The sequence below is a fragment of the Pyxicephalus adspersus genome, chromosome Z, assembly GCF_032062135.1.
Source record: "Pyxicephalus adspersus chromosome Z, UCB_Pads_2.0, whole genome shotgun sequence".
In the NCBI taxonomy this organism is placed as follows: Eukaryota; Metazoa; Chordata; class Amphibia; order Anura; family Pyxicephalidae; genus Pyxicephalus; species Pyxicephalus adspersus.
Genome location: NC_092871.1, coordinates 23,301,319 through 23,328,175, shown reverse-complemented (window position 1 = coordinate 23,328,175; position 26,857 = coordinate 23,301,319). Strand labels below are relative to the sequence as shown.

Sequence of the window (26,857 nt, the reverse complement as noted above, 5' to 3'; positions counted from 1 at the left end):
GGGACAAATTGGTAGCATGTGAATTTGAAGGATTAGAAAAGGAAATACAGATAATGGTAAATCATAAACTGCTAGAAATCAACAGTATTAAAACCATACATACCTTTGCTACAGTTATGCTATATATATATATATATATATATATATATATTAAATATAATATATAGTAAAATAAAAACGATATTAGGTCCCCGCGATGCCTTTGCAGACATTAAATTACAGCCCCCCATTTTTTTCAATATTTGGCATACTATTTCAACAAATCATTATTGCGTCTCAAACTAAAGGTCACCTTTGTTAAACAAAAATTGGATTTTGGATCTTTTTTATGTGCATGAAACTATTCTGTTGTTCAATGGCTTCAAATGCTGTTTCTAGTATCAGGCCTGCTGCGGTAAATAGGTGAGCCACAGCAAGGAGGCAGCACCGGAGCTCTGGAGGGTTGCCAGCCGGCATTAGACCAGATCAGCCAGGGGGCATTAGGCCGGAACGAACCACCAGCTAGGCTGTATCTGGCCTAAAGGCTGGAGTTTGCCGACCCCTGCAATAACTGGTCCAGGGCCAATAAGGGACAATTGGGAGACAGGGGATAACCCTGCCGTGTTCCACTATTCATAATTATGGGCCGAGAAAGTTGGTTATTTACTATTGTAGTTGGGTAGTTATAAAGAAATTTAGCATATGATTGAAAACATTGACCAAAGCCTCTATGTGCTAGCAGTGAATGTAAATAGTAGCAGGTTTTTTAAATCCTGTTGAGGATTGGGCCTTCATGGAAAGGACTTTTTAGAACATCCCTAGGTAAACAACACACAAGCACCTGGCTACCTGTAAGATCTATATAACAAATTTTTTAAGATCAAGTCCCCTTCTTCCATTGTTCCATGTCCAGATCTGATGCTCATGGTAGGTGTCTTCAAGCTGTGGTGTCCTGTGTGTTTGGATACCTTACTCTCATGGTCATCATCAAGTTTTCTAGTGGGTTTGTACCAGACAGGTTAGCCTCTTCCCTCCACATGCATCAATAAGCCTTGGATCCCCATGACTCAGTCATTGGTTTACTGGTTGTTCTCCTTTTGGTAAGTACCAGGTAGGCATTGCATACAAGGAACATCACACAAAACCTGCCATTTTGCAGATGCTCTAACCCACCCCATTTAGACATTACAATTTGACATAGTCATAATCTCGAGGCTCCTTATGCTTCCCCATTTTTCCTGCTTCTAACATATCACCTTGAGACTGACTGTTATCCTGTTGTCCAATACAGTCCACCTATTGCACTGTCCAATTGTCTGTGCACAGTCCACTGATGCCACTTCAACATGATAATGAATGTTACTTACGGTACCTGTCCGCCTAACTTGTTAAAGATAAACTAAAGTTTCAGTTTCACGAATCCACAATCAGGCCTATCACTACTGCAGAAAGGGACAGACAATGTCCCTTCTGCAAAATATCCCTCCTTGCATAATCCCTCTGAGATTCTGGGAAAAAGCTGAGCTGTGCTCAGGAAAATTCAGCAGTCCCGACTTCCCTTGCACATGCCAAGAATGAATGAACTCCTGCGTGTCTTAGTTACATTATCCCGGCCCAACCAATCAAAAATGCCAAAATTCCTGTACAGGAAATTAAGAATGAAGAAGATGTTGGTGCCCTGTGAGGGAACAGGGACAGGTGAGTAATGTGGGTTTAGTTCCACTTTAAAGATTATGTAATTTACTCCACACCATCTAACATAAAAACAAAAGGATCATTAAGAAAGACAAATACACTGAAATACAGATAAAACTCCACATTTATGTAACACAAGATAAATATTTGCACAGCTTTACTCTGAATACCATAAATATAAATATATATTAAAGACACATGTGCGGCACTGAATTTTCTGAAATATGCTCCACAGACTCTTACTTTTGGCAGTGACAAAAATAAAACAAGAAAATCTGTACAATAAAAATATAGTTAAAAAGGTACACATTCAGACATTTTGGTCAAACGTCTATTTTTTTTTAAACACGTTACCACCACTTAAAACAAACACTTTCCATATATAAGAGAAGATTTATAAAGAATGAGTTTACTATAAAACAAAGTGTACTTTATCCTGTAACCCCCTTTCCATGATCTTAACTAACGTAGACTTCTATGGGGCCATGGTGCAGGGATGGAAATGATCAGAAAAGGTAATATAGAAATGTATTTGGTTGTAATGTGCCAGTCAGAAAAGTAAAGACTTGTGAAATGATGATGATGATGATGAAAACAAACTGCGAAACCACAGCCATCGGGCTTCGGGAAGTTTGCATGTATGGAGAGGGGAAGGTTGTGGTATTTTAGGTCAGGCAAACAGGCTAACTGAACTTGTTATAAATTGCACTTATTGTTACAAAACCAGAGCCAAAAGAAGTTAAAAATAGTTGTATGGTTTAATAAAAAAATGAAATCATTATTTGAGTTGTATACTCAAATGGATTCTCTCCTATCACAGACTAAACATAAGTGATAGCAGGAAATCGTCAGAAAAGAGTATGTCCATTTGGATGTAGAGGTGTTCATTTAAAATCATTTTACTCCAATGAATAAACCAGAAAACTATTTCACCTGCATGCTACGCTTATCTTTTGCTCAGGTACTACATTTTGGGAGGAGGAAAAGGAAGGAGTCACAATTCCACTTTGCATGACATACTCAGCATTTAACAGGGCTCCAGCAGGTGAACAGAATCATAGTGTTCACCAGTGTTCTCCCCAGCCTGATTTCTCCGGGTGCACCATTCGGCGCTTTTCAGTAACCACCCGGCTGTTTTTGGATAGTTAATGAAGAGATGGGTCACAATACAGAGGCTGCCACCCGCCTACAATTTCTTCCCAACCAGCTTAAAAAAAATTTCTAGGTTGAACACCAGGTGACAATGAGTAAAAGTGGCAGAGGAGGGTTATCAAGTGAACCTGCTACTTTCCTTTGTATACATACACGAGGGAACATTTCAGCAAAACTCTGGCACTTCCTGAAATTAATGGAACTTTCCTACCCTCTCCCACTCATTTCTTTTCGCCATTGAGCCAGGTAACCATCCTGATCAGCCAATAGAAATGCGTAGGGTTAAAAAAGAACAGGAAAGCTCCAACGTTCCCTCAAAGTGTCAGAGATATGCTGATTCCAAAGCTTGGCATATGGGCCTATGGCGCGATAAAATATGCTGCAGGCACTTCATATTTACACAACACAACTATCAAGAATATATATATAGTGTAATGTGCATCAGAATTCAGTTAATATCAGCTTGGGCTGACAAATGAATGCTGCTTTATAACTGGTAATAAGAAAATACTGTTCATAGCATTCCCAATTTGGTCTTTGTGAAAGGTATTTTAGATGTTCAAGCCTTATTTACCTGGCCACCATAACTAATAACAAGGATATACCATTATATAATTTTCCTTGTTTTAATATGCCCTGGTACACTGGGAAACATGGCAGATAGTTCTAAATGGCACATTATGTGGTGCTAAGATGCCCACTGTGCTGTCAAAAAGTATTAGAGGTTGGCAGAATGACATTGTGCTTTCACATCTCAGTTCCTCTATATTGAAGACATGCTTATCACTAAGGCATGAGGGCAGTGAAATCATGTCTTGTAGAACAGCTTAGTACAGACTTGTCTTCTTCATTATTCTGAGGAATTCTTGTTCGTTCACTTCCCCGTCTCCGTCCCGGTCAGCTTCATCGATCATCTCCTACAGGGGAACAAAGCATTAATTAGAATGACAGAGCTGGTAACGTGCTGCTAGGAACACGGTTGGGTGGATCAACCTACAAGCTTGTGTCAAGGAGATTTGTTTGTTTCCAGGTTTCGAGATCGTATAAAAGACTTTGGAAATGTAAAACCAGCTTGAATTAAATTAAATGCAGTCCAAAGGATATTACCTGCAGCTTAATTTCAAATAATAGTGATTTATAAAAAAAATTTAAAAGCATTCCAAACTCATGTCAAATCAAAGCCAGTCAGAAATCAGTTCTAACAGAATGTTCCCAAGTCACAAAACAACTATAACTAATAACCAAATAGCAGACAACAAACCTGCAGCTCTTCATCAGTCAGATTCTCTCCAAGCTCTTTTGCAACTCTTTTAAGATTTTTAAAAGATATTTTTCCAGTTTCATCATCATCAAATAACCGAAAAGCCTTCATAATCTCTTCTTTAGAATCTTTTTCAGCCTGGAAAAAAAGGATTTTTAAGTGATTTAGTGATTCATGATTAAATCATAAACCAACTTACCTCAAAATATATTGGTTAGTTAGGTTGCAGTAGGTTGATGGCAACCATTATAATTGAATAATAAAAAAAAATGTTTGACAGTCATGTTGGGTCTTCTTACTCAGCTGTCAATGGGAGCGTTCTTTGATAATGCAGAAAGCAGAAGTGATGTGATGACACCTACTGATCTGTCATTAAAATAGATAATCAAAGTGAACTGCTCCATGAAACTAGCATATAGAACACTTACTTCTCCTGCTGATGCACCCACTGATTTCTGTAACAGTGGGATTGAAGTAATATTTGAAGGTTCTGCATAATCTGACACTTCTGGGAGTGTAGGATTTCTGGTACAGGTAGTCCCCAGGTTACATAAGAGATAGGGACTGTAGGTTTTTTCCTAAGTTGATTTTGTATGTAAGTCGGGCCAGGTTCATTTTTTTAATAAATGCAATTTGGACAGATGTTTGTCTCAACATAATATTAGGCAGCGTGGTGTCAGTTACTATATAAAATCCTCACATAAAAAAAACATTATGGAGCCTAGACATTTATTAACTTCTGGAGCAAGCTGTTCTTTGATACAAGAGGCTGCAGAAAGAACTCATCCCCCTTGGATCACCCACAACCTCAGCTGTGTTTAGCAAAAGATTTCTTTTGCAAGTCATGCAAACCCCCTACCCCCCCCATCAAGCCTTCATTCTGCACACAGCGAGCAGGGAAGCCCTGTTCATATCTAGGAGGCGTCCGTATGTTGGATATCCTTAACCAGGGGACTACCTGTACCCTGTTAACCTCAGTAGTAGGATCCACTGACCTCTACATCCCTAGGGTGACCTATGGTGAAGTGAGGCAGTGGGAAGAATCACGATATGTGACATGGGACCAGAAATTGTAGATGTGTTGAATTAAGCAGAATTTGTCAAGTGCAGCCCACAGGAGAGGTAAGCATTCCATTTCTTCCTAACAGGGAGCAGAAGGTATGCGCAACAGGACATATGAGTATTCCATGTCTTCTCTTCAGGGAACAGTTCAGTTTAAATATCTCTGTGGAAAGTAGTTTTCAGTCTAACTTATTAGGCCTGATTTAATAAAGCTCTCCAAGGCTGGAGAAGATACACTTTCTTCAGAAAAGCTGGGTAATACAGAAAATCTGGAAATGATCTGGTCCAGGATTGAAAACATTTGCTATCAATCAGCAAATGGGTTTTAAGGAATCCATTCTCTATTCCAGGTTTCTGGTTGTCCCAGCTTTCACTAAAAAAAGTGTATCCTCTCTCCAGCATTGGAGAGCCTTATTAAATCAGGGCCATGGACTGAAAATGCCAGTGGACTGGACTTTATGAGGATACCTTGGTTTCAGTACTTTCCAAATCACAGAAAAAGTTGTGATTCAAAAAAACATGCAGTAACTGAAATCAATGGATTAAAATTTCAGCTAGGAAATAAGTATTTTCAAGAGAGGCCAGCAATAGAATTCTTTAAACTTCTCTTGGGGGAGGTCAAGTTGATTTCTGAGCTCAAGTCCTTACCTCCAAATCAGTTACCAGCCTTACCCCTAGAACTAAGCATTTTACAACAAAATAGTCAGGGCGATATCAGCAGTGACATCATATAAAAATATAAAACACTGCACCTAGTACAAATGATCCCTAAACAAATAAAAGCTAGAACACACATGCTTGATTTAAATAGTTTGTGTAGCGAAATAATATTGTGAAAAATAACTCTTTGTGTTGTGAAAACGTTTAGTATAAAGTACTCACCATCTTCTGGGTCATTGAAGCCAGGAAGTCATTGAAGCTGATTTTGCCAGTTCCCTCCTTATCAATGTCTGCAATCATCTTCTTAATTTCCTCCTTCTTGGGCTCAAATCCAAGAGCACGCATGGCAACCTGCAATGATACCTTTAGGTTAGCATTTAGGAGAAAGTAACTAACCTGTGCAAACGAGTGATGAGCAAATCTGCCCTGATTCAGTTTGTGAAATGTTCAAGTTTACTGAACCTGGTGTGAACCAAGCACTGTCAGCTGTATACTTCACATACTGCTTGGCTAGCAAAGTAATTATTGGCTGGGAGTTATTGTTAAAGTACATAGCGGACAGTGTTCTCCTTGCCTGGTTGTTGTCAGGACATCTACACATATACTTTAGAGGACAATATACATATAGGCTGTGAGCCAGTTGTAAAGTTTCTACAGCTGACAACAACCAATCAATGGACTCATCTGATATTTACCTTGCCGTCTAAGGCTACTTATACACGTCAGATGATTGATGTCCGATACAAGCTCGTGGACGAGAATCTGAGGTGTACAGCAGCCGTCCGACATCATTAATGGATTCATCCTGGTGGATCCACAAACGACGGAAGATGAACGACAGCAATGGAAGTGATGGGAGTAGAGCGCAGCAAGTTTGCCACTCGCCCGTGCCCCCCCCCCCCCCTTCATAGAGCAGAACAACGCTGTGAGCAACGAACAACATGTGAGCACATTTCAATAGGAAGACTTGAATTACCAGATGGATGTTCTTTGATCTATACTGTGAGAAAAGATTTGTCTATTTGTAAGGTTTTTTTTTTACAGATCTCTGGTTGTATGGTGGGAATAGACTACAAGCGCTTACACTATCTCCTTTCATAGCCCTGTTCTCATATCAGCTCCAAAGAATCTTGAGGTGGCTGTTAAGATAAGATTTACCATCTATGTATAACATATCTCAATCAATCTCTTGAGGAAACACGTTGAAGAAGAATTGAGATTTGTATTAAATTATTTAGGAGCCTTTTATTTTCTATAATACTAATTATTGTTGTTTGTTATTTTAGCATTACTATAAAAATTATTTGTTTTAAAATTTTTGTGATGGTTTAGGTTGCTTTGAAAGTCCCCTTTGATGTTGCTGGTTTTGTTATTATTCTACTTTGGGATGTGGCAGCACTCTCTGGAAGAGATAAACATGTTGGATATTCAATGATTTTCATTTACATTCCGAAGTAAGCCTACCACTATTCTAAAGCTTGGGTTTTCTTGGAATAGTAATAATGCAGTGTTCTCCCCAGCCTCATTTAGCTGGGTGCACTACCCAGCACTTTTTGGTGACCACCCCCTGTTTTTACCAAGCTTAATAATGTCTCTGGGCTTAACACTGTAATGGGACAATAACACAGCAACTTTAGTTAACTTTATCACTGCAACTCCAGAAGTGATTACAACTACATCATTTGTTTAGATTGCTGTACTCCAAGCACTGTTTGATCTACAATAGACAGTTGGAATCCTGCTGAGAGAACCTCTGCATGTCTTAGACTGGGTTCACACGTGCAATGGTTCTCGTCCAATAATTGGCTCAGGGCCGATATCCAACGAGAATCTTGCGTGTGTACAGCGCTCGTGGTCCATCGTCCGAACGACTGCCCTGGTAGATTCACGGACAATGGACCACGAACGATCGTATTGAAAGCACAGTGAGGTGATGCTCCGTCGTTCTCCCCCTCCCCTCTCCATAGAGCGGAACAGCCCCGTATGTACAGCACTCTTTCATGCATCGTGCAGTCGTTAGTCGTTGCAAAGGATCATGAAAAATCCTTTCCAACGACAATTATTGCACGTGTGTACATAGCCTCAATATATCTTCTATACTAAAAGCTGGGTAAGGTTCTTACAATTGGTAAAACTCATATTTGTCATGTTTTACTATGAAAATCTATAGTTTTGGCTCAAATGTTTCTGCAACATATAACCCTGTTCAAATTACCTCTGTACAGCACAGGTGATGCTGATACATAAACCAACAATTCCAATGAAAAATAATCTTGACAACTACACAAGAAACAGAAACCCAACAAAGAAAGATCCTGATGACTATTTTCAATCTGCAGCTGTTGGTATTGTACTATTATATTATATGTACTGAATGTGTAGATGTGTGTGAATTATTAATAATAAACTTTCACCTTTAGTTCCTTAACATCGATAGTTCCTGTGCCATCTGTATCAAAGAGATCAAATGCTTCCCGAATCTCCTGCTTCTGCTCCTCGGTCAGCTCCGGCTTTGGGACGGTCTTTTTCCTCTGGGTCGTCGCTCCTAACGATGGTTTCTTGTAATTGGACGCCTGCATGTCAGGAAATAAATGCACATTGCCAACACTTGAATTAATTAGTATGAAGATTTCAGGAAATGTATATCCTACAGTATGTAAACTGTAACAATAAGCTTCTCTTCCCTTTTGGTCTGTTTAATAAACTATTAAAGTATTTTTGTTATATCTGTTTAATAAGTGCACAAGAAACTTGGTAATCATGTTAAACGTTTAGAGCTGTCCTGTGCACACTTCCTGTGTTATCATGAAGGGTAATGACTCCTCCCTGTTCATATCTTCAAATACAGAGCAAAAAGTCCCCATGTTGTGAAGATTCAATCCATACATTGTTCTCAACCCACACCAGGAGCTGAATGCACTTCTGGCAGGCTCAATGTGTATTTCTCTACACTTGCAGGGTCTTTAAAGTGTTTAAATTTGTACTGTTTTATTTCTATTATTTTTATGCTGCCCTGACAATATTTTTCACACAGTAGGCCTGATTTATTAAGCTATCCAGGCTGAAGAGGATAGACTTTCATCAGTGAAGCTGGGTGATCCAGTAAACCTGGAATGGATTTCTTAAAAGTAATTTGCTATTTGTTAGCAACTGTTTTCAATCTTGGACCAGATCCATTCCAGTTTTGCTGGATCACCCAGCTTCACTGATGAAATCTTATTCTCTCCAGCCTTGAAGAGCTTTAATAAATCAGACCCAGTGAGTTGTGAAGTATGTTGACAGAGGTTGCACACAGATCACCAATCACTGACCACTTTAATGATAAGCTGTAGATTTACGCTTAATAAGAAACCAAACTCAAAACAGCAAAAAAAAAAAATTTTTAAAAATACACTTACCTTTAATCCCGCAGGGCAGTCTGATCTATCCCGGGGTGTCCTGCATCGGGTCCCGCGTCGTCCCGGTGCCGGCGCCCTGGGCACCACCATCTTCGTCTCTTCTTCCAGGTTCTTCATCCTATGTCACCCGACCCAGAGGTGAGATCGGGTGACGTAGGATGAAAAAAAAAGTGTGATGATCTCACTGCTCATGCGTTAGAAGGAGCAGCGAAGAGCCTCCTGGGATACGTGACGTAGGTATCCCGGGAGGCCCAGCACTCCCATTCATTCTCACCTTGGCAATCAAAATTAGGGAGCAGGGCTGCACTTTTTTTTTTTTTTTAATGGCCCTCGAACGAAAAAAAAAAAAAAATTTTTTTCATAGTAAAAATGGCTCCTCTACGTACGTACGTGTTTCGGTACGCTTTAAGCAAGAAGGGTGAAGGAAAAGACTGTCCTATGGGATTGCTGGTCCCAGAGGAGGCAAAGAACAAGGATGGGGGATCAAAAGGGAAGGAAGATGGGGTAAGGAGGATGGGGGTGATGGGGTCACATAAATGATTAAAATGAAATTTGTAATATTATTAATGTCAGGGCCACTTTATTTATTTACAAAAACTTTACTTTTAGAGATTTACTTTCTAAATATGGAAATAAAATTTGTATTGCTTCTGTGTCCCTATAAAGTAGAATTATTCTATTTGTCGTGTGTGTGTGTGTGTGAGAAAGTCTAAGCCAGGACTCCCCTTTTTTGTAGAGTCCTCCTCTGACTTCTAAGTTTTTCTGCAAGACAGGAAATGAATGGAAATCTTCCATGACGGACGTTCTGTTCTTTCCAACAATAAAAACCTTTGACAACACCTACACTTGTTCAAACAGGAAATCAGACAAGTGGGAATCTTCCAGGTCCATGTGTTTTAATGGCAGGAAGTGATTCTCACAAATGTCACATTCCCTGATTTATAAATAGAACCCCTGCAGTGTAAGTTATTGTGGTGATTTGTGATCCTTCGGTGTAAACACAGCAGCACAATCGGAATACAATGCTGGCATTGGTATCAGGGGCTCTGTGTCCACAAGGAATGGCTGCATGTGATCCCTTATAGGCAAAGGGATTAATTTATATATACAAAATATAAATAGCATGCTTGTTCTTTTTATGATGGCGTTATAGGTTGCTATGGGAAACAGCTATACTTATTATTGTTATTAAACAGGATTTATATAACGACACATTTACACTCAATATTCTACAGAACAGATCCATTTGCTGATGTTTGATGCTATAACACACAGGGATCTAATGGCCACATAACTGTCTCTCATTGTGACATTTTCCATTTATAATTTGAGGTTTCCTCGTTGTGTTTTTGGCAGAGATTTCTCTATGCATAATGATTATGAACCATGCTGTAACATGATGACATTGGACTATATGCTCAACAGAAATGTACATGATAGGATTAAATGATTTGGCCCTGAAAACCAATCAGAATCGCTTTTTCATTCTTGAACTACAGGTTAGCTAATATAAGAACAAACCTGATTGAACTAAATATGAAGCGCCCTATTTTTTTATGTGTTTAATTTCCCCCATTCTATGTAACCCTGTCTGTTTCCAATCAGTGGACCATGCGATGGACAACAACCACACAGATCACCGACCCACTCACCATATTGCACGGCCCTGCTATTTCTCTTCCTAGACCCACCCGCTTACTCCCAAACTGTTCAAGACCAGCCAATCACCATTCAGTAAATCTGTCACACTCTTTCCATTTGCTTGACTGTCAGAAATACAACCAATGAATAAAAAGCTATTCTTTTCAGAACGAGGTTTGAAACGCATCGGCGCTTTTAGGCTATAGAGGCGCAGAACGGTGACGTCCAGTTACATTGCCTTGGAAACCGCTGTTGTGAATGGCTATTGGTTGAAGATGAGAAAGCTCCACCAATAGCGAGCGAGCGCCTGTTCTCTGCTGATTCTCAGCCCATGGCTAGGACTTGTTATCTGAGAAGTGCTAGTTCATCGTTCGCTATCCGGCGGGGACGGTCCAGGACAGGTGAGAAGCTGCTGCTATATAACGATACAGTTACAGGTCAGGGTGCTGTCATGTTAAGCAGAGCAGCTCATGATATCAGTCATTATTAGGTGATAGGTTACATATGAATGGTTACTAGGGGCAAACACAGACAGTTTCTGTATTTTTAATTCATTTTTGTACCTTTACCTCATGTTTACAGCAGCTGATTGCATATAAATAGTGGTTACAAGGAATTATTATTATCTATTTGTATTTTATTTCTATCACCTCCCTTAATGGGAGTGCAGAGCCTCCTGAGATTCATGCGTCACATGACCTTCTGCGTATGCCTGATCTCAAGCATGAGCAAGAAGGGATATGTAAAAAGCAAAGTCATGCGCTGTGAGATCAGCAGTTTTGGAAATGTTACCTGATCACTGCCTGCGCGGTGTGAGATCAGGTGACGTGACCAAAAGTCAGAAGAAGAAGAAATAGATGGCGATCACCTCTGTCCAGTCTGTCCCGGAAAGAAGAAAGTTGGGACTTTGAGGGACCGCCTGGCTTTTAAAACAACCACAACCCATGTGACCTCCCTGACTTCATGGTGAGGATGGTCAGGTGGTTTATGGGGAATTTTTTCACCTTCCTCTGCATTGCATGCTGAGCTATTACCATGTTAGATCCATAACTGGCCCTGATTTAATAAAGCTCTCCAAGGCTGGAGAGAATACGCTTTTATCAGTGAAACTGGGTGATCCAACAAACCTGGAATGGATTTCCTAAAAGTCATTAGCTATTTGTTCTGAACCAGAACCATTTCAGGTTTGCTGGATTACCCAGCTTCACTGATGAAAGTGTGTTCTCTCCAGCCTTGCAGAGCTTTAATAAATCAGGCCCATTGTGTCCAGACAGCAGGAGTGGTTGGGGGAGTTTGTACACAAAGTGAGAACAATCGTTGCTGCTAGGACTTCATTAGTTGGGATAAAGTTTGGCACTGGGCGGTTTGGTGAGGATCTGCCAGGGCATGATGATTGTGACGCTCGGTGTCATGTTGACCTCACCACATTACAGGGTCAGAGGGGGTAACCCTGACTCTAAAATGAATTTCTTGTCCCCAATAGCCAACTTTCAACCAATTGGCTTTCTCTGTGAGGTCTGTAATGGGCCACCACCTATTGGGTACTTTGTGAGATGCAAGTTGCCTGGACGCCCTCTGCATTCCAATGGAAATAAGCCAGTGCTGTCAGAGTGATCACTGTCCAGCAGTAGAAGTATAATCCGGAAGCGAGATGAACAGGAACGTAGATCTGGTAGGTAAACCCCACTGAATGGGGTTAAAGACGAACTAATTTTAAAAGTGCTTAAAACAAAAAAAAAAATACATTTACCTTCAATCCTTCAGGGCAGTCATATCCATCCAGAGGTGTCTTGCATCTTGTCCCGGCATCTGTCCATGAGCCGGCGTCATCTTCGCCTCTTCTTCCTGCATCACCCGACCCAGATATCGGGTGAAGTAGGTTGGTAAAAAAAAAAAATTCTGTTTTGATGTAAAGGCTCCTTCTGCGCATGCCTGAGATGCTCGGGCATGCGCAGAAGGAGCACCCAAGAGCCTCCTGGGATGCATGACGTAGGTATCCCAGGAGGCTTTGCGCTCCCATTAATTCTCGGTCGCCTAGGCCTAATTAGGAGGCAGTGGTGCACCCTTTTTTCTTTTTAAAATGGTGTTGCACTTAAAAAAAAAAAAACCTAAACAAACAGAATTTTTACTTTACAAAAAAGGTTTGTCTACCCTTTTATGTAAAGTGAAATTTCTGAGTTTAGATACGCTTTAAGTAACCTCAACCAGAATTCTGAGTTTCGTTTTAGATCCGAGCACTCAATCCGAGCACTTGCCTATCCATTTTCTGTCTTTTGAAACCGTCACTACGTCCCACCTCTATATATCTCCCCTCCTATTCTGTGTTATTTCCCCCAACTCCTCTGTTGTAATCTCATCTAGGTAGGGTCCTCTCCTCCTGTGTCACTGTCTGTATCTGTCTGTCATTTGCAACCCCTAATTAATGTACAGCGCTGCGTAATATGTTGGAGCTATATAAATCCGGTTTAATAAGGAAAATATTGTACAGCAGCTGCTGGATTCTGTATATTGTAAAAGTCAGGAAAAAGAAAGCTGTCCCCTTGCTGGATTGGAGGAAGGCCAAGGAACTGGAAATAGAAAATAATGTAAGGGGTTTCATCACAGGCCTGGAACAAAGGCCAAAGTAAAAAGGTGTGTAATGGGGTCTAAAATATAAATGGTAACTAATTAAACACATTTTTAGAACAACAGTAGGAAGCATGTAATATTAGGACATGCAACAATTTTTTGTCATGCTTTAGTTCCACTTTCAAAAAATCCTAATCATTCTATTATTGGAGGATATTGGGGATGAAATAAATTGAAAATAATTAAAAATAATTCTCTTATGATTCCTCATTTTTTTTACAAATTTGACTGTAGGTACAGCTTCCCTGCTCTGCCTGATTACAGATTCTGCAGTTTGCAGTTTTTCATCCTGAGCAAGGTATGGTATTGGAATGCTGGGGATGTCATTGACTCTGGAAGCAGATCATGTGACATTCCCATAGATTACATTAGTTCCCATATAACCAGTCCTTGAGCTCTGTGGCAAAGGTAATACAGTGTCATATTACAGGTTGTGTGATGCTGAATAGATAATCCTTCTCTTGTTCAGACAATAATGATTTGTATTTGCACAAAAAAAATATTTTTATGTTTTTTTCTTTTCCCCCCAGCTTGGATTGAGGTTGCATAAATTGGCTTTGAAATGGCTACACGCTTACGACCTGTAAGTATTTTTAATCATTGTTGGTATTAAACAAACAACATGCGTGTTGAAGACGTACAACTATTGTTGCAGGTGATGATTATTAGTAATTATTCCATCAATATTAGTGCTGTGGGAGGGTGGATGAGCAGGAGGATCCCACTTTGTCCTCCCCATAGGAAAGAGCAGTGGTCAATAACTGTTAGATCTCAGGTAGCAGTAGTACAGATGCTTGATTTTTGTCACGTAAATACATCTTAGGTGATGAAAATGTATATATGGAGCAACCTGGTGGCTTAGACATTAACTTTCTGGTCTTTCCAGTGCTAGGTTCCAGGTTCGAATCCCAGCTAGGATATATCTGCATGGAGTTTGCAGGTTCTCTCTGTGTCTGCGTGGATTTCCTCCGGGTACTCCGGTTTCCTCCCACAATCCCAAAAACATGCAGTCAGGTTCATTGTCTTCCCCCTAAATTGACCTTAGACTATAATAATGACATATGACTATAGCAGGGAAATTAGATTGTGAGCTCCTTTGAGGGACAGTTAGTGGCATGACTATAGATTTTGTACAGCGCTGCGTAATATGATGTCGCTATATAAATACTGTGTAATAATAATAGTTCACAAACTGGGTGTCACTAGTAAATATTCATAAACACTTCAAGTTTGTAGTCATTTATAAGTCCTTTATGGGCATTCCGTCCTATTCTACCTCCTTTCTGCCACATAGCTTTAGAAAACACCTTTCTAAAGGCTTAAACTCATACAAAAGCTGTTCTAACAGGGAAATCCTTGAACGGGAACTCTTCTAATGGTGAATCTTTTTCCAGGGCAAAGGTTAAGAGTGGAATTTCTTCTAAATTGCTGTTGCAGCTCTAGGGCCAAAAGTGTGACACTAGACACATGAAAGCACAAAATAAGCTGTCAAAGGTTTCTTAGCTACACAAACACTTTAAAATAATGCAGAACCATCAGCAGGAACTTTACACAGGATACACAAATAAAAGTGAAAGATAATTTATCTTACATTCAACACAAAATACTGAATCATTAGGGAGCTATTTTTAGCAATGTTGCTAATTTCCTGTCCAGCAATTCCACAGAAAATAAAGTTAGAAAATATGTCCTGGAAACAGATTCCCTCGCACCTCCTGTTTAGGAAGCAATTCTAAAATTTTAGATTTCCCCTCATTTTCTTTCTACATGGTTGGGTTACTAAGACAAATAGAGGAATCTCCCCAATGGGACACAAGCCCAATGGGACACAATCATATAAACCTTACAGAAGGTATAACATTTCAAAACTTTTCAGTAACCACCCGGCTGTTTTTGGGTGGTTACTGAAGAGTTGGGTTACAATACAGGGACTGCCACTCACCTACAATTTCTTCCCACCCAGCTTAAAAAAGTTTCAGGAATGAACACTCATTTCACATCATTTTACAGTACCAGTAGGTAGGATTCCAGTATATGTGAGTTTGCAGTCACTAACAAGTTGCATACATTTATTATGTTATTGTATTACATCCTTCTCTGAAACAAGATGCAAAACTCATAAGAGTTTCCTGTGATGTCAAAGATCTTTATGCATGTAACATATTTGCATTTTTCTCTTATTGCAGGCAAGCAAAAAATGCACAGTCATCGGTGGCTCTGGGTTTCTCGGTCAGCACATGGTGGAGCGCCTGCTAGACAAAGGATACACAGTTAATGTGTTTGATATAAGGCAGGGCTTTGAGAATGATCGTGTCCAGTTCTTTATTGGTGATCTCTGCAACAAACAGGTAAAATACTTCTGCAAGGACCTCCAAATTTATTATGTTCTGTATTCAGGTAGTATACCATGTGGACCATGAGCAGACAAATTAACATGGACCTATGTCAGCGGGCTTTTGTTTGCTTCAAGTGGGTCCTGTATTCCTATGGAAATGCAAAACCCACTTCAAAAAGGTCCAGTAATGGTTGTAAGAAGGTCAGATGCACCGGACAATAAATTCTCAGTGATCTGCGCAGCATCTTAAACAGATGTTTTTGACACAAAGACGGTGCTGTGGCCACTGCTTATTACCACACCGAATATTAACTAATACTGTAAAAGTTGAACCAAATCCAAATGAAATAGCCCAAACTTCATGGTGCCTCCAATGCATTCTAGTAAGTAAATATATTACTAATTGGTGATGGAAAAAATTGGATCTAGTAGAGGTTTCTTATTTTAATAGTAAAATTGATGTATGAAGTAAGAAGAGGGTGCACTGGGAATTGGGGACAGCACTGCAGCAACATTTTTTGGGGAAAATGAGAAACTCTGTCATTCAGGAGTAGTTTCATTGGAGCCTGTTTACAACTCTAAAAAAGCTATTGTTCCTAAACATTATGGATGGTTAGCAGCTGCCTGAAATATCTATATATCTTGGATTTTTCTTTATTTTATGAATGGCCAATATAACTGCATATCAGGCCACCTTCCACAGAGAAGGAGAAGTCTCAGATTGTCCAGTCTGCATTTGCGTGGGTGGCGCATGTCTTCTGCCTACATTTAAGATAAATCTAATCTTAAATTGTTTATACACAATGTGCCTGATCGTAATATAATAACTAAATGAGCTTCAACACGGATTAAGGCTAAACTAAACAACTGAACTATTTTTTTTATCCTTATCTGATGCCTTTAAACCTGACCAGGTCAGTGTTTTCCCTGGACACCTCTTGATCTCCTACATTTCAACAGCCTGAGATGTTCCAAATGTTTAATCATGACAATAATGATGAATTGGTGGCCTGTTAGTTTTGATTTTAAACATTTAATAAAATGGTAACATATTTGTTCTCCTCACCGTAGATCTGTCATAAGCCTGACCAGTATATTCTAAATAAGTGGTTTCAATTTACAAAAAACAGAAGCTGCCTTCAGTGACATTCTATATATCTACCTATATCTTAGTCAATAAATATGTATATTTAAATAACACATTCTGTGTAATTTTCTCTAATGCTTTATCTCATTAACAATAGGATTTATTGCCAGCACTTCAGGGCGTGAATGTTGTCTTTCACTGTGCATCGCCAGCTCCTTCGAGTGACAACAAAGAACTATTCTACAGAGTTAACTACACTGGAACAAGGACAGTCATTGCAGCCTGTAAGGATGCTGGTGTCCAAGTGAGTAGACTAATAAAGTGTTTAATTGCTGTACCCACCCAGTGTAATGATTGTTTTTTTGGCAGACATTGGCAGAATGAATCACTCGTAGATTTTTATTTGGTGGACCAACAGTCTATTCTTTTTGGTTTTCCTTTTGCTCTCTCAGCTTAACAAAGCCGATATAAAGACATCAAATATAGCCGATACATCCTTTTTCTCTTTGTGAGCAATCCTGGTTAGTATTGGCCAAAAGTCATTTAGTTGGCACAGCAGGGACCAGAGAAGTCAGGAGGGCTAAGGATAAGATGCAGCACCCAAAGGTGCATAGCACACAATGAAAGTCTAGGGTTGGGGTTGTAATACTCTCACTACTCATCCACCAATTTTTCCCTTGCATGGGATTGCTAAAATCCAGCACCAGAACAGTTAGGCCAAGCTTAAAATTATATAATTGTCCTTCTGCCATCCTGGCCCTGATTGAACAACTTCTTTTTTCTCATTTTTGTTCAAGTAAAGGGAACATTCAGCCATATGACTCAGTTTTGATGCTCATTATGTCTCATATATAAATGTTTGATGGTTTTACCTTTGCACATGCTAATGCAAAATAGGGTTGGAATTGTGTGTTCTTAGCTATCTGTTATGCTATCAGCCCAGTTAATTTGGGCATAATTGGAGGCTTAATGTGTCTTAATTATGGGGCATGATGTGTTAATACACAGGGGAAAAAATGTGTTGGCTTTCCAATCTCCAGCACTGTCAGGTTCATGCTGTATGTCAGTTCTTCTTTTCCCTGGTTGCACTTGAGCCCAGTGCATTCTGAGTATGTGACATAGTACAAATAAAAAGGAAGCAGAAGAGGCATACCAATTAAAAAAAAAATATTTAGCTTATTTTTTTTTTTATTTATTTTGGACTTGAAGCCAGACCAGGTCAGTTTTTTTTTTTTTTCAGGACACCTCTTGATCTCCTCCAGTTCTACAGTCTAAGGCTGTGTACACACGTTAGACTTTTCAAACGACAAAGGACTGAAAGATGCATGAATAAGAGCTGTACATACAGTATTGTTCTGCTCTATGGAGAGGGGAGGAGGGAGAACAAGCGAGCAGCTCCCCTATGCACTCTTTCCCCTTCACTTGTATGGCAGCTGTTCGTGGATCTGCCCGGATCCATGAACAGCGTTGGACAAACGATGTACACACTTCAGATTCCAGTCCGATACTAGCCCTAAGGCATTAATCGGATGAGAATTATCTGGCGTGTGTACGTAGCCTTAGATTTAATAATTATTATTCATACTTGTAAATTAAATGAAATATGGCTATGTTAACTTATTTAGCCAGCAGGTGGAGCACTAGGCTCATTTTCACCTTACAAACCTCCCACAACACAAAACCATCATGTTGTTGTTCTCTCTCTTCCAGAATGCCATGCTAAACTATTGTCATAGGTCTGCTACCTAATAAAATGGCCAAACACAAAAAAAAAATTAATTAAAAACGTTTAAAACTTATCTATCCAGATGTGAAATTTTACAGCTGGCTAAATAATCTTACACATTCCAAGCTTCAGGAGTTTCAGGAAACCTGTCTACAGATACATCCGCTTCCCCTTACATCACTACAGAGCGCCAGTGATAGAACAACCACTGAAAAACGAATTATGGAGCAGGGAACCAGGTATCCAACATATCCAGAACTGTATCTGATGCAGTTGCATCTCTTAAAGATAGATCCTGGAACAAAACTAGAGTTAAATATTCCTTCTCAAAGCTGAATTTTCACATTCCAATTAGGTGGTGCTTTTATTGTTTGTAAAAAAAAATGTATATATAAATAATAGGTCAGAACGTTTTGAAAATTGTAAAAATAAATAAATAAAGTGATACCAAAAAATTATATTATGTTTTCCCTCTGAAAAATGTCTGTCATAATAATATTAATATTATTATTATTATTATTATTATTATTATTATTAATAATAACAAACAGTATTTATATAGCGCCAACATATTGCTGAATCATAATGAATATCTGGTAATTCTGATTCATTAATAAAAGAAAATGGAAGTTGCCTTTGCTGAACCCTGTAGAATGCTAATTGCTGATCTTTTTGTTTCAGTAGTTTGTCACCCACCAGAAACAAGTATGCAGATAATTGCTGCATAAGCTGTGCAACAATTTGCTATACTCCTTCACCCACACTTCATATATAATAGTTTAATACTGTATTGATTTGTTTTACCAAATTATTGATTCACTAACTGCTTCAATTAACACGTAAATCATGTCAGTGCTTTTTGATCAATGGGTGTTGAGAGTTTCAATCTCTCCCTGGGGTTTCCTTACCACCCCAGGGTGGAGGAGCCTGGGAGTTGTCACTGAACTGACATGTACAGGTGTGGGAAATGAGTAACAGTGGAAGGCAGGGCGCAGTGTCGCAAGTCACCGCTGAATACTGATTATCAGCCTAATTTGTGACATTGGAAAAATTACTGTGATCAACGTTTAGGATAAAAAGGACAATTGTGCTGAAATAATGAATCGGTAATAATGAAATAATGCTATTGATAATGGCTTGGCTTAGGATTCATCAGCCATGCTGGTTACTTTTGTGTACAACTTTTCTCCATTGTTTAGTAGAGTGTCACTTACACACCCAGTTGTGCAAACACTTTGACAGGATACAAGTTATGCAGAGAAATGTCATTCAAGATCACTCTAGTTCTCAAGTCTGTGTCTTTTGTGTGTTTGCAGAAGCTAGTGCTGACCAGCAGCGCCAGTGTTGTCTTTGAAGGCAAGGACATTAAGAATGGGACAGAGGACCTGCCGTATGCCAAGAAACCCATTGACTATTACACAGAGACCAAAATCCTTCAAGAGAAGGTCAGTTTTATGATGTATGAACCATTTGTACACTTAAATGGTTCTATGTCTCATGCAGTTTAATGTGTAAAAGGTGAAAGTGAAGTCAAAAAGCCCTGTGTACTCTTCAAGTCTATCTTTCCATAGCTTACACATTCCTGAGGGCTCTCTCCCTGTCTCTAAAAGGAAGCTATTTATTTTGCCAGTAAGGCTCTCAGCGATTGGAGGAATGATAGAGGAGAAAGTGCCATCCTAAAAGTTCTTGGAACCTAATTTGGCTTTGGCAGGCAAACAAGGTGGGTAGGGAACAAATAGAAGATGAGTATGAGCAGCAGAGGTGCAATTAAATTAATCCATGGCAAAGCATAGCTATACAATGAAAACCTAAGAATGGTATTTCTGTAGAGCTGCTAGATTACATGGACTTTGTAGTTTGGGCTGGAGACATGCAACATGTGTCCCCCTGGTATTTTAAAGGACTACACACTTAATATACTTTGCAATGAAGAGCCAGCATCTAGTACATCCTTAAGGTAATAAGATCTTAATTATATTATATTGATAATATAAGATACTATATACTCACAGTCAAAAATGAAAACATTCTTTTTTTGCAGTAACATAAAAGGTTTCATGTAATAAATGTGTATTAGTACTGCTCCATGGCCAAAACTAACTTTTTTTCTTCCAGGAAGTCTTGTCCGCCAATGACCCATCCAATAACTTCTTGACTGTGGCTATTCGCCCTCACGGTATATTTGGTCCAAGAGACCCCCAACTTGTTCCGATAATGGTGAACACTGCTAAAGCTGGGAAAATGAAAATTATGATTGGGTAAGTGTACCAGGCTATAACCCTATCTTCATATTGAGTACACAATGTCTACTGTTTATCTATCCTGGTAACAAAACTTAAAAGAAAAAAACATACATTAATTTTTTTTTCTACAAAGAAAACAATAAGGGTTTTTATCCTTTCTGACCTCTATCCACAACATTAGAAAAATATACCTGGAGTCTTTATGTCAATGTTGCTCAACCAGGATTCCTCCAGAGGTTTTTAGGGGTTCCTTGAACGATGAACAATTTGTGACTTTCAGGTCAGTTTACCTGACACTAATGATCTTTTTGAGTATCTGTATGGATGACATTCTTCATAATGGCCAGAAATGTAAAAAGCTTTCTTGCTACTGATGACTCTGCTAACATACTGTGATCTGTAAATATAATAATTATAGTAGGGGATCCCTGAACACCGGAATGTTAAAGGGTTCTCCATGTTAAAAAAAAAAAAAAAAAAAAAGAACCAGATCATACTTGCTCATAATTGTTTAATACCTCCTATTATTGTGTATGGAAGCTGGCTATATGCCTTTATCTGCCACAGAGCTATGATGAATTTATTTTCATGTTCCCATTTCCAAATCCATCCAACCAAGAACAAGTTAAGGAGCTGTGCATGTGAGTTTGTGTCTACAATGCAGACCTTTAATAAAACCTTTTTTTTGTGCCTTTTTTCAGGGATGGGCAGAATTTAGTGGATTTTACATATGTGGAGAATGTGGTACATGGTCACATTTTGGCAGCAGAATATCTACAAAAGGACTCCCCTTTATGTGGAAAAGTAAGTATGGCAGAACTCGTTCATTCTTTTTAATAAACTAACATTGATTTCCAACAAAAAAAAAGTCTTTACCAATGTTTTTGTATCCAGTGTGGAGATATTTTCTACATCCTGATGTGTTACCAGGACAGGAAGTTAGGGCAATCTATGAAGGAATATGACAATAAAAACCACTTAAATTAGTATAGTAGGGAAGGGTAAGAATCTCCTTTTATTTTGTTGTCTTTGGTCTCTGGGTGAGGTTTTCTTACTTCATGTTTTATCAGTGACTCATCTATTAATACCTGACAAAAGTTGCCCTTCTGTTTAAAGCAAAACGTAGGCAAAAAAGCACAATAAATATAAACTGCCCATTTCAAGGTAAAACAACAACCAACTTTTACTGCATAAGACACCTTCAGTTCAGAGATTTCCAATTTTAGATTACTACCTTTACTAAAAAAAAAAAAAAATTGAAATACTCTTAGAAAAAGAAAAATCCAGTGACATAACTGATATTTAATGTCCACACTGTATGTTTTTCTGACACCATTTTTATTTTTAGGCCTACCATATCACAAACGATGAACCCCTCCCATTCTGGACATTCATATCCCGCGTTCTGACTGGTCTGGATTACGATGCCCCCAAGTACAAGATTCCATATTGGCTAGCTTACTACCTGGCTTTGTTTTTGTCCTTTTTGGTGTTTATTCTTAGCCCAATTGTCACAATTAAGCCAACATTTACACCCATGAGGGTGGCTCTGGCTGGGACCTACCACTATTACAGCTGTGAGCGGGCCAAGAAAGACATGGCCTACAAACCCGTGGTCAGCCTGGACGAAGCTATCAAGAGAACCGTTCAGAGTTATCCCCATCTAAGGAAAGCAAGTTAGATTTCAGTTATACCCTGCTATGGAGATTTTGTAATTTAATTCAACTTATGGGACATTTGGGTCCATTTATCATTTTTGAAAAACTGGGTCAAACACTGGCAGAACATTTTATTCAAGAAATATGTGTGTGCTGTTCAATCCCCATGAATGAACATGTAACCAAATGAATGAACATGTAACAAAGTAACCTGAGTTTTAGCTTTAACTCTGATCACTATGGGTAATATCAAATAGGGAATCAGGACACCTGTTTTTCCAGTTATTAGAGCTTAGGGAGACCCCGTCACTTTGTCTATTCAGGTTGCAGTATCTGTGAAAGGTTCCATCCTTTTTTTTTTTGATACCTTGATTTTCGCCTATCCTGCGATTTCCCCGACTGCTTTTTTTTTATCACAGCCGCCATCAAAATACTCAGCGTTGGCTGGCGTCAGAGCTTGGAGTCTGCTGCTATGTCACCTCCTTCTTTGTAGTGAATGCTCAACCCAGTGGTGGGCAAGTAGGCCCAAACACTGCTAATTGGTTAACTACTTCCTTATACCCAGAAACACAAGGAACATTGCAGGGTTGACCACAGAAGCAGCAACGGGAATACTGGAGAGGTGGGTATGAAGTAGTGTGGTGTGTGGGCTATACAGACATTTTCATTTTTTCTTGAACAAGGAAGATGACTTGTCCTCAAACATGGAAGCCACCAATGTTTACTCTCTGAAATGCTAGCTGCCTGGCTGTTATGCTGATTTGACAGCTTCAATACTTCTGAGCCATTGACCTATAGGTTCTGTAATAGGACACACACCTTTGTATTGTAAACTGCACCAGTTTCAATTTTCCTTCCTGTTTTGTAACTGCAATTTCATTGATTCATTCCTCGTAAGAGATGTTGTCAAGTTAACCAATAAATACTGACACAGGCTTCAGTAACACTTGGTCATGAAGGGCCTAAAAGCCACTGCGGTCCTCTTGAAGATATAACAAATACTCCCTATATAGCACATGTTGATCATGAGGGTGAGAACAATTAAAAGCAAGCTGTTTACAGGTATCTTCCTCCATTTTGTCAATTATCAGTCATTCCTTCAAAACAGATTTGAACGATAGGTTTATTCGTGAAACATTTAATGTGAACATTACACATACAGCCTAATAAACTAAACCTGCCAGGAACATCGTATGAGGGTGTGTTTTATTAGAACGTTTTGTATCTTGGTTCAAACTGATAGGAGTTGTGACGTGACGGGTGCACTTTAAAATAGGCCAATACTGGGCTAAAACCCAGGTTCACTTTAAAAGAAAACCTGTGCTCGGAGATTTTGAAAGTTGTCATTGTTGACTTCTGGCTATCATCCAGCTCTAACAGCTTCAATACTTCTTCAATTTCTGACATGTATATGTATGAGATCTGTAAGCAGCTTCTAGGTAAGATATTCAGAACTTACTTAATATTAGTGAGGAAGGAAGGTTCTGTCTGAATGACAACACTGAGCCCACCACATATGTGTACAGCTCGAAAACAATGCAGTGATTTCACTAAAGAATGAGTAGTGTTGTCATCCCGTTAAAGAAAGTGGTGTTTAAGTGATCCTACTGCTATTGACAGACTGCAGCATATATGTTATTTGGGCCATTTAAAAATGTCAGCCTTTTTTCCTTTAACACAGGTTAGAGATACTTCCTTTCCCTGTGTTCCCTTCTTACCACCAGACTGCCTAATATCCTTGTAAAAGTTTAAATTGGCTCTGCAAATTGAAATTTACACAAAACTGCCTTATGTGACCATTATCAGTCATGGTGATTGGTCGCTCAAAGTGTCACATGTTTCCTACACCTGGAGCACAGAGAAAGTAAGCAGAACTTCCTATAAAGTGAACCTGTTACATCACTTAGTATGGTAAAAGTACAAATAACTTGGAATATTCTTCATGCCACTGTTACTAAACCATCCCTGGACTCTTTCATGTTTAGTATAAGGTTTTTAATTATTTTACAGAAAGCAACTACTATTATGTTACTTCCCCATTCCTCTGTTGTTAATGTTTATATTGAATAATGTTCTTAATTATTGTAAAGGAAACAATTGTTATTAAACAGTTTAATGAAAACAGAAGTTGCCATTGAAGTATTATTTAATTCTCAAGTTACCATAACTAGGAAAAAAAGGTTATTTAAGGTGAGTGAACCATACCTATAAACTTATTCCTTTTGATTTGATTTCCTGTATCCTAGGTTTTTGTTCTATCAAACACTATTTGTCCCAAGGTGACAACGTTCCTTCTCCAGAGGAACAGTAGGGCAGAGCTTCTTGACCTTTTTACCATGAGGGAACCCTTGAAATAGCTTTCAGATGTCAGAGAATTTCTGCTATAATTACTATATTGACAGCTCACAGTGTATTCGTGTAATGATCAGATAGTCACCCTTATAGATAGCCAAAAAGATTATTGGTGTCAGTGGTAATTGACCTGAGTGACACAAACTGCTTATTGCTCAAGGAACCCCTAACAATCTCTGGAGGAACCCTTGTTGAGAAACAATGCAGTACGGTGAGGGTTTTTTGTCATCCTAGAGCAGTACAGCCAGGAAAAATTGCACTCATCATATCTAATTTTATTTTTGTTTCTGGACTAGTACACTTTACCCCCTTCTGAAGGATGTCTGTTCAAGTATACCTATTTTTGTGACCTTCCAGTAAGGAAGTTTTATTTCAATTTAGGTGTAAAGGTCATTTTGGTCATCCACATTGCTGCATTTGTTTGTGGCATGTGTAGTCATTGTCTGGATAAGCCATATGACAATGTTGGCTTGTATTATTTATGTAAAAGGATAATTGGGGAATCAGAAAAGACCATTCTAGAACATATTGTCCTATTCTAAGTAGAATTCGTTAATAACCATGTGCACCATATGCTATGTGTTGTGTATGGGTTTATTTTGTTATTTTATTTTGTAACTCAGACCCAGAATAAGCATGTACCGCAGAAAAGTCAAAGTGAAGTCACAACTGCTAATATGCTTACTTTTTTACAAATCAGTGACTTAGATGGGGCTAAAGCCAATAGAATCTCATGACTGCTATCCAACAGTTTAACTACAGCAGTTCCCTTACTTTCTCGCTAGCTCTATGTGCTTTATGAATACCATGCCAAACCGAACATATTGAAATTCATTAATGGATCAATAGATATCTATAGAGGTGTGTCTGCTGGCTTATATCAGTGTCTGATTAGAAAAATCTAGTGTCTGACTGCTGCTCACCACTCCATAGCTATAAACATGTAGGCTCAGCAAAGCCATGTGTAAATAATATGGGATAGACGAGTCTTAAGCTGCGTACACACTTCCAATTTTTGTCGTTCAAAATGAACGACGAACGATCGATTGGGCAAAAATCGTTCGTAAAAAAAGTAACCGACGAACGAGGAAAGTCGTTGGAAACGAACGACCGGACCGGCGGATCGGATTGGACGACGATCGTTGACCATCGTTCGTGTGTACGATCGTTCGTTGATCTTCATGGTCTGAGCATGCGTGACGAACGAACGTTCGTTCACTTCCTGTCATGCACGTCATTCCCTGTATCGCTCAAACGATCTTATCTATTGTGTGTACAGTATCTACGAACGATCGTGTCGTTATCTGTATGTGCAGGATCGGAGCTATACGATCGTTCGTAGATATCGTGCAGGATCGTTCGTCGTTCGTTTAACAACGATAAAAATTGGAAGTGTGTACGTAGCTTTAGAGCTCCCAGACCATGCCCAGACATCAGACTATAATGATTGCGTCCCTCTCCGTGTTATACTGAAAAAAGTAAGAAAATTATATAACATCAGTCCATGTTCTAATGTAGTTTACAATCTTCCTACCACATTTGCAAGCCAACATAGGTTTATAGCAGTTTGATCAGATACCAGATAATCTGCCGGAATGTATTTTAGAGAGACGTCAGAGGCCACACAAGTGTGGAAGAAGAAAATATGATAAACTGGTAGGAACATGGTCTAGGGCCTCCATAGTGAAAAGCAATAATACTGACCACCTAGTTAGTGTATCAGCTTTATTTCAATGTTGGTGATAAGTCCCATTTATTTCATATATGGTTAGGTATTTACACATGCATTAAAACCGACTGGTCCAACATATTTATGTATGTTTTCAGTAATAAGCCTTGCATTAACATAAATATCGTAAATATTGCCTTTTATTGGATGCAATAGGAAAAGGATTACCATTACTGTCTGTACTGCTGGGGGGATTTGTCCTGTATAAAAAGCAAGGAAAAAGGGAAAATATCTTAAATTTTAGGGGAAAA

The 26,857-nt window shown here is 39.0% G+C and overlaps 2 protein-coding genes across 5 annotated transcripts; one reads left to right on the top strand and one right to left on the bottom strand.

The window, feature by feature from the left end:
• Positions 1-1,780: 1,780 nt before the first annotated feature.
• CETN2 (centrin 2) lies at positions 1,781-10,963 on the bottom strand. 2 transcript variants are annotated; one of them, XM_072430100.1, is made up of 5 exons: positions 10,860-10,963; positions 8,224-8,382; positions 6,032-6,160; positions 4,088-4,225; positions 1,781-3,743 (listed from the first exon to the last, which is right to left on the bottom strand). In XM_072430100.1, the coding sequence occupies exons 1-5, from the start codon at positions 10,860-10,862 to the stop codon at positions 3,654-3,656; spliced, it is 519 nt and encodes a 172-aa protein (XP_072286201.1). In that variant the 5' UTR covers positions 10,863-10,963; the 3' UTR covers positions 1,781-3,653. The 2 variants fall into 2 exon arrangements, with proteins under 2 accessions (XP_072286201.1, XP_072286200.1); XM_072430099.1 differs by lacking the exon at positions 10,860-10,963 and adding an exon at positions 9,208-9,475.
• Positions 10,964-11,118: 155 nt separating this feature from the next.
• On the top strand, positions 11,119-24,652 carry NSDHL (NAD(P) dependent 3-beta-hydroxysteroid dehydrogenase NSDHL). 3 transcript variants are annotated; one of them, XM_072430016.1, is made up of 9 exons: positions 11,119-11,249; positions 12,332-12,520; positions 14,007-14,059; positions 15,663-15,824; positions 17,056-17,202; positions 19,941-20,069; positions 20,740-20,882; positions 21,569-21,671; positions 22,216-24,652. In XM_072430016.1, the coding sequence occupies exons 3-9, from the start codon at positions 14,039-14,041 to the stop codon at positions 22,546-22,548; spliced, it is 1,038 nt and encodes a 345-aa protein (XP_072286117.1). In that variant the 5' UTR covers positions 11,119-11,249; positions 12,332-12,520; positions 14,007-14,038; the 3' UTR covers positions 22,549-24,652. The 3 variants fall into 3 exon arrangements, with proteins under 3 accessions (XP_072286117.1, XP_072286115.1, XP_072286116.1); XM_072430014.1 differs by lacking the exon at positions 12,332-12,520; XM_072430015.1 differs by lacking the exon at positions 11,119-11,249 and having other exon boundaries at positions 12,140-12,520.
• The last annotated feature ends 2,205 nt before the right edge of the window (positions 24,653-26,857 follow it).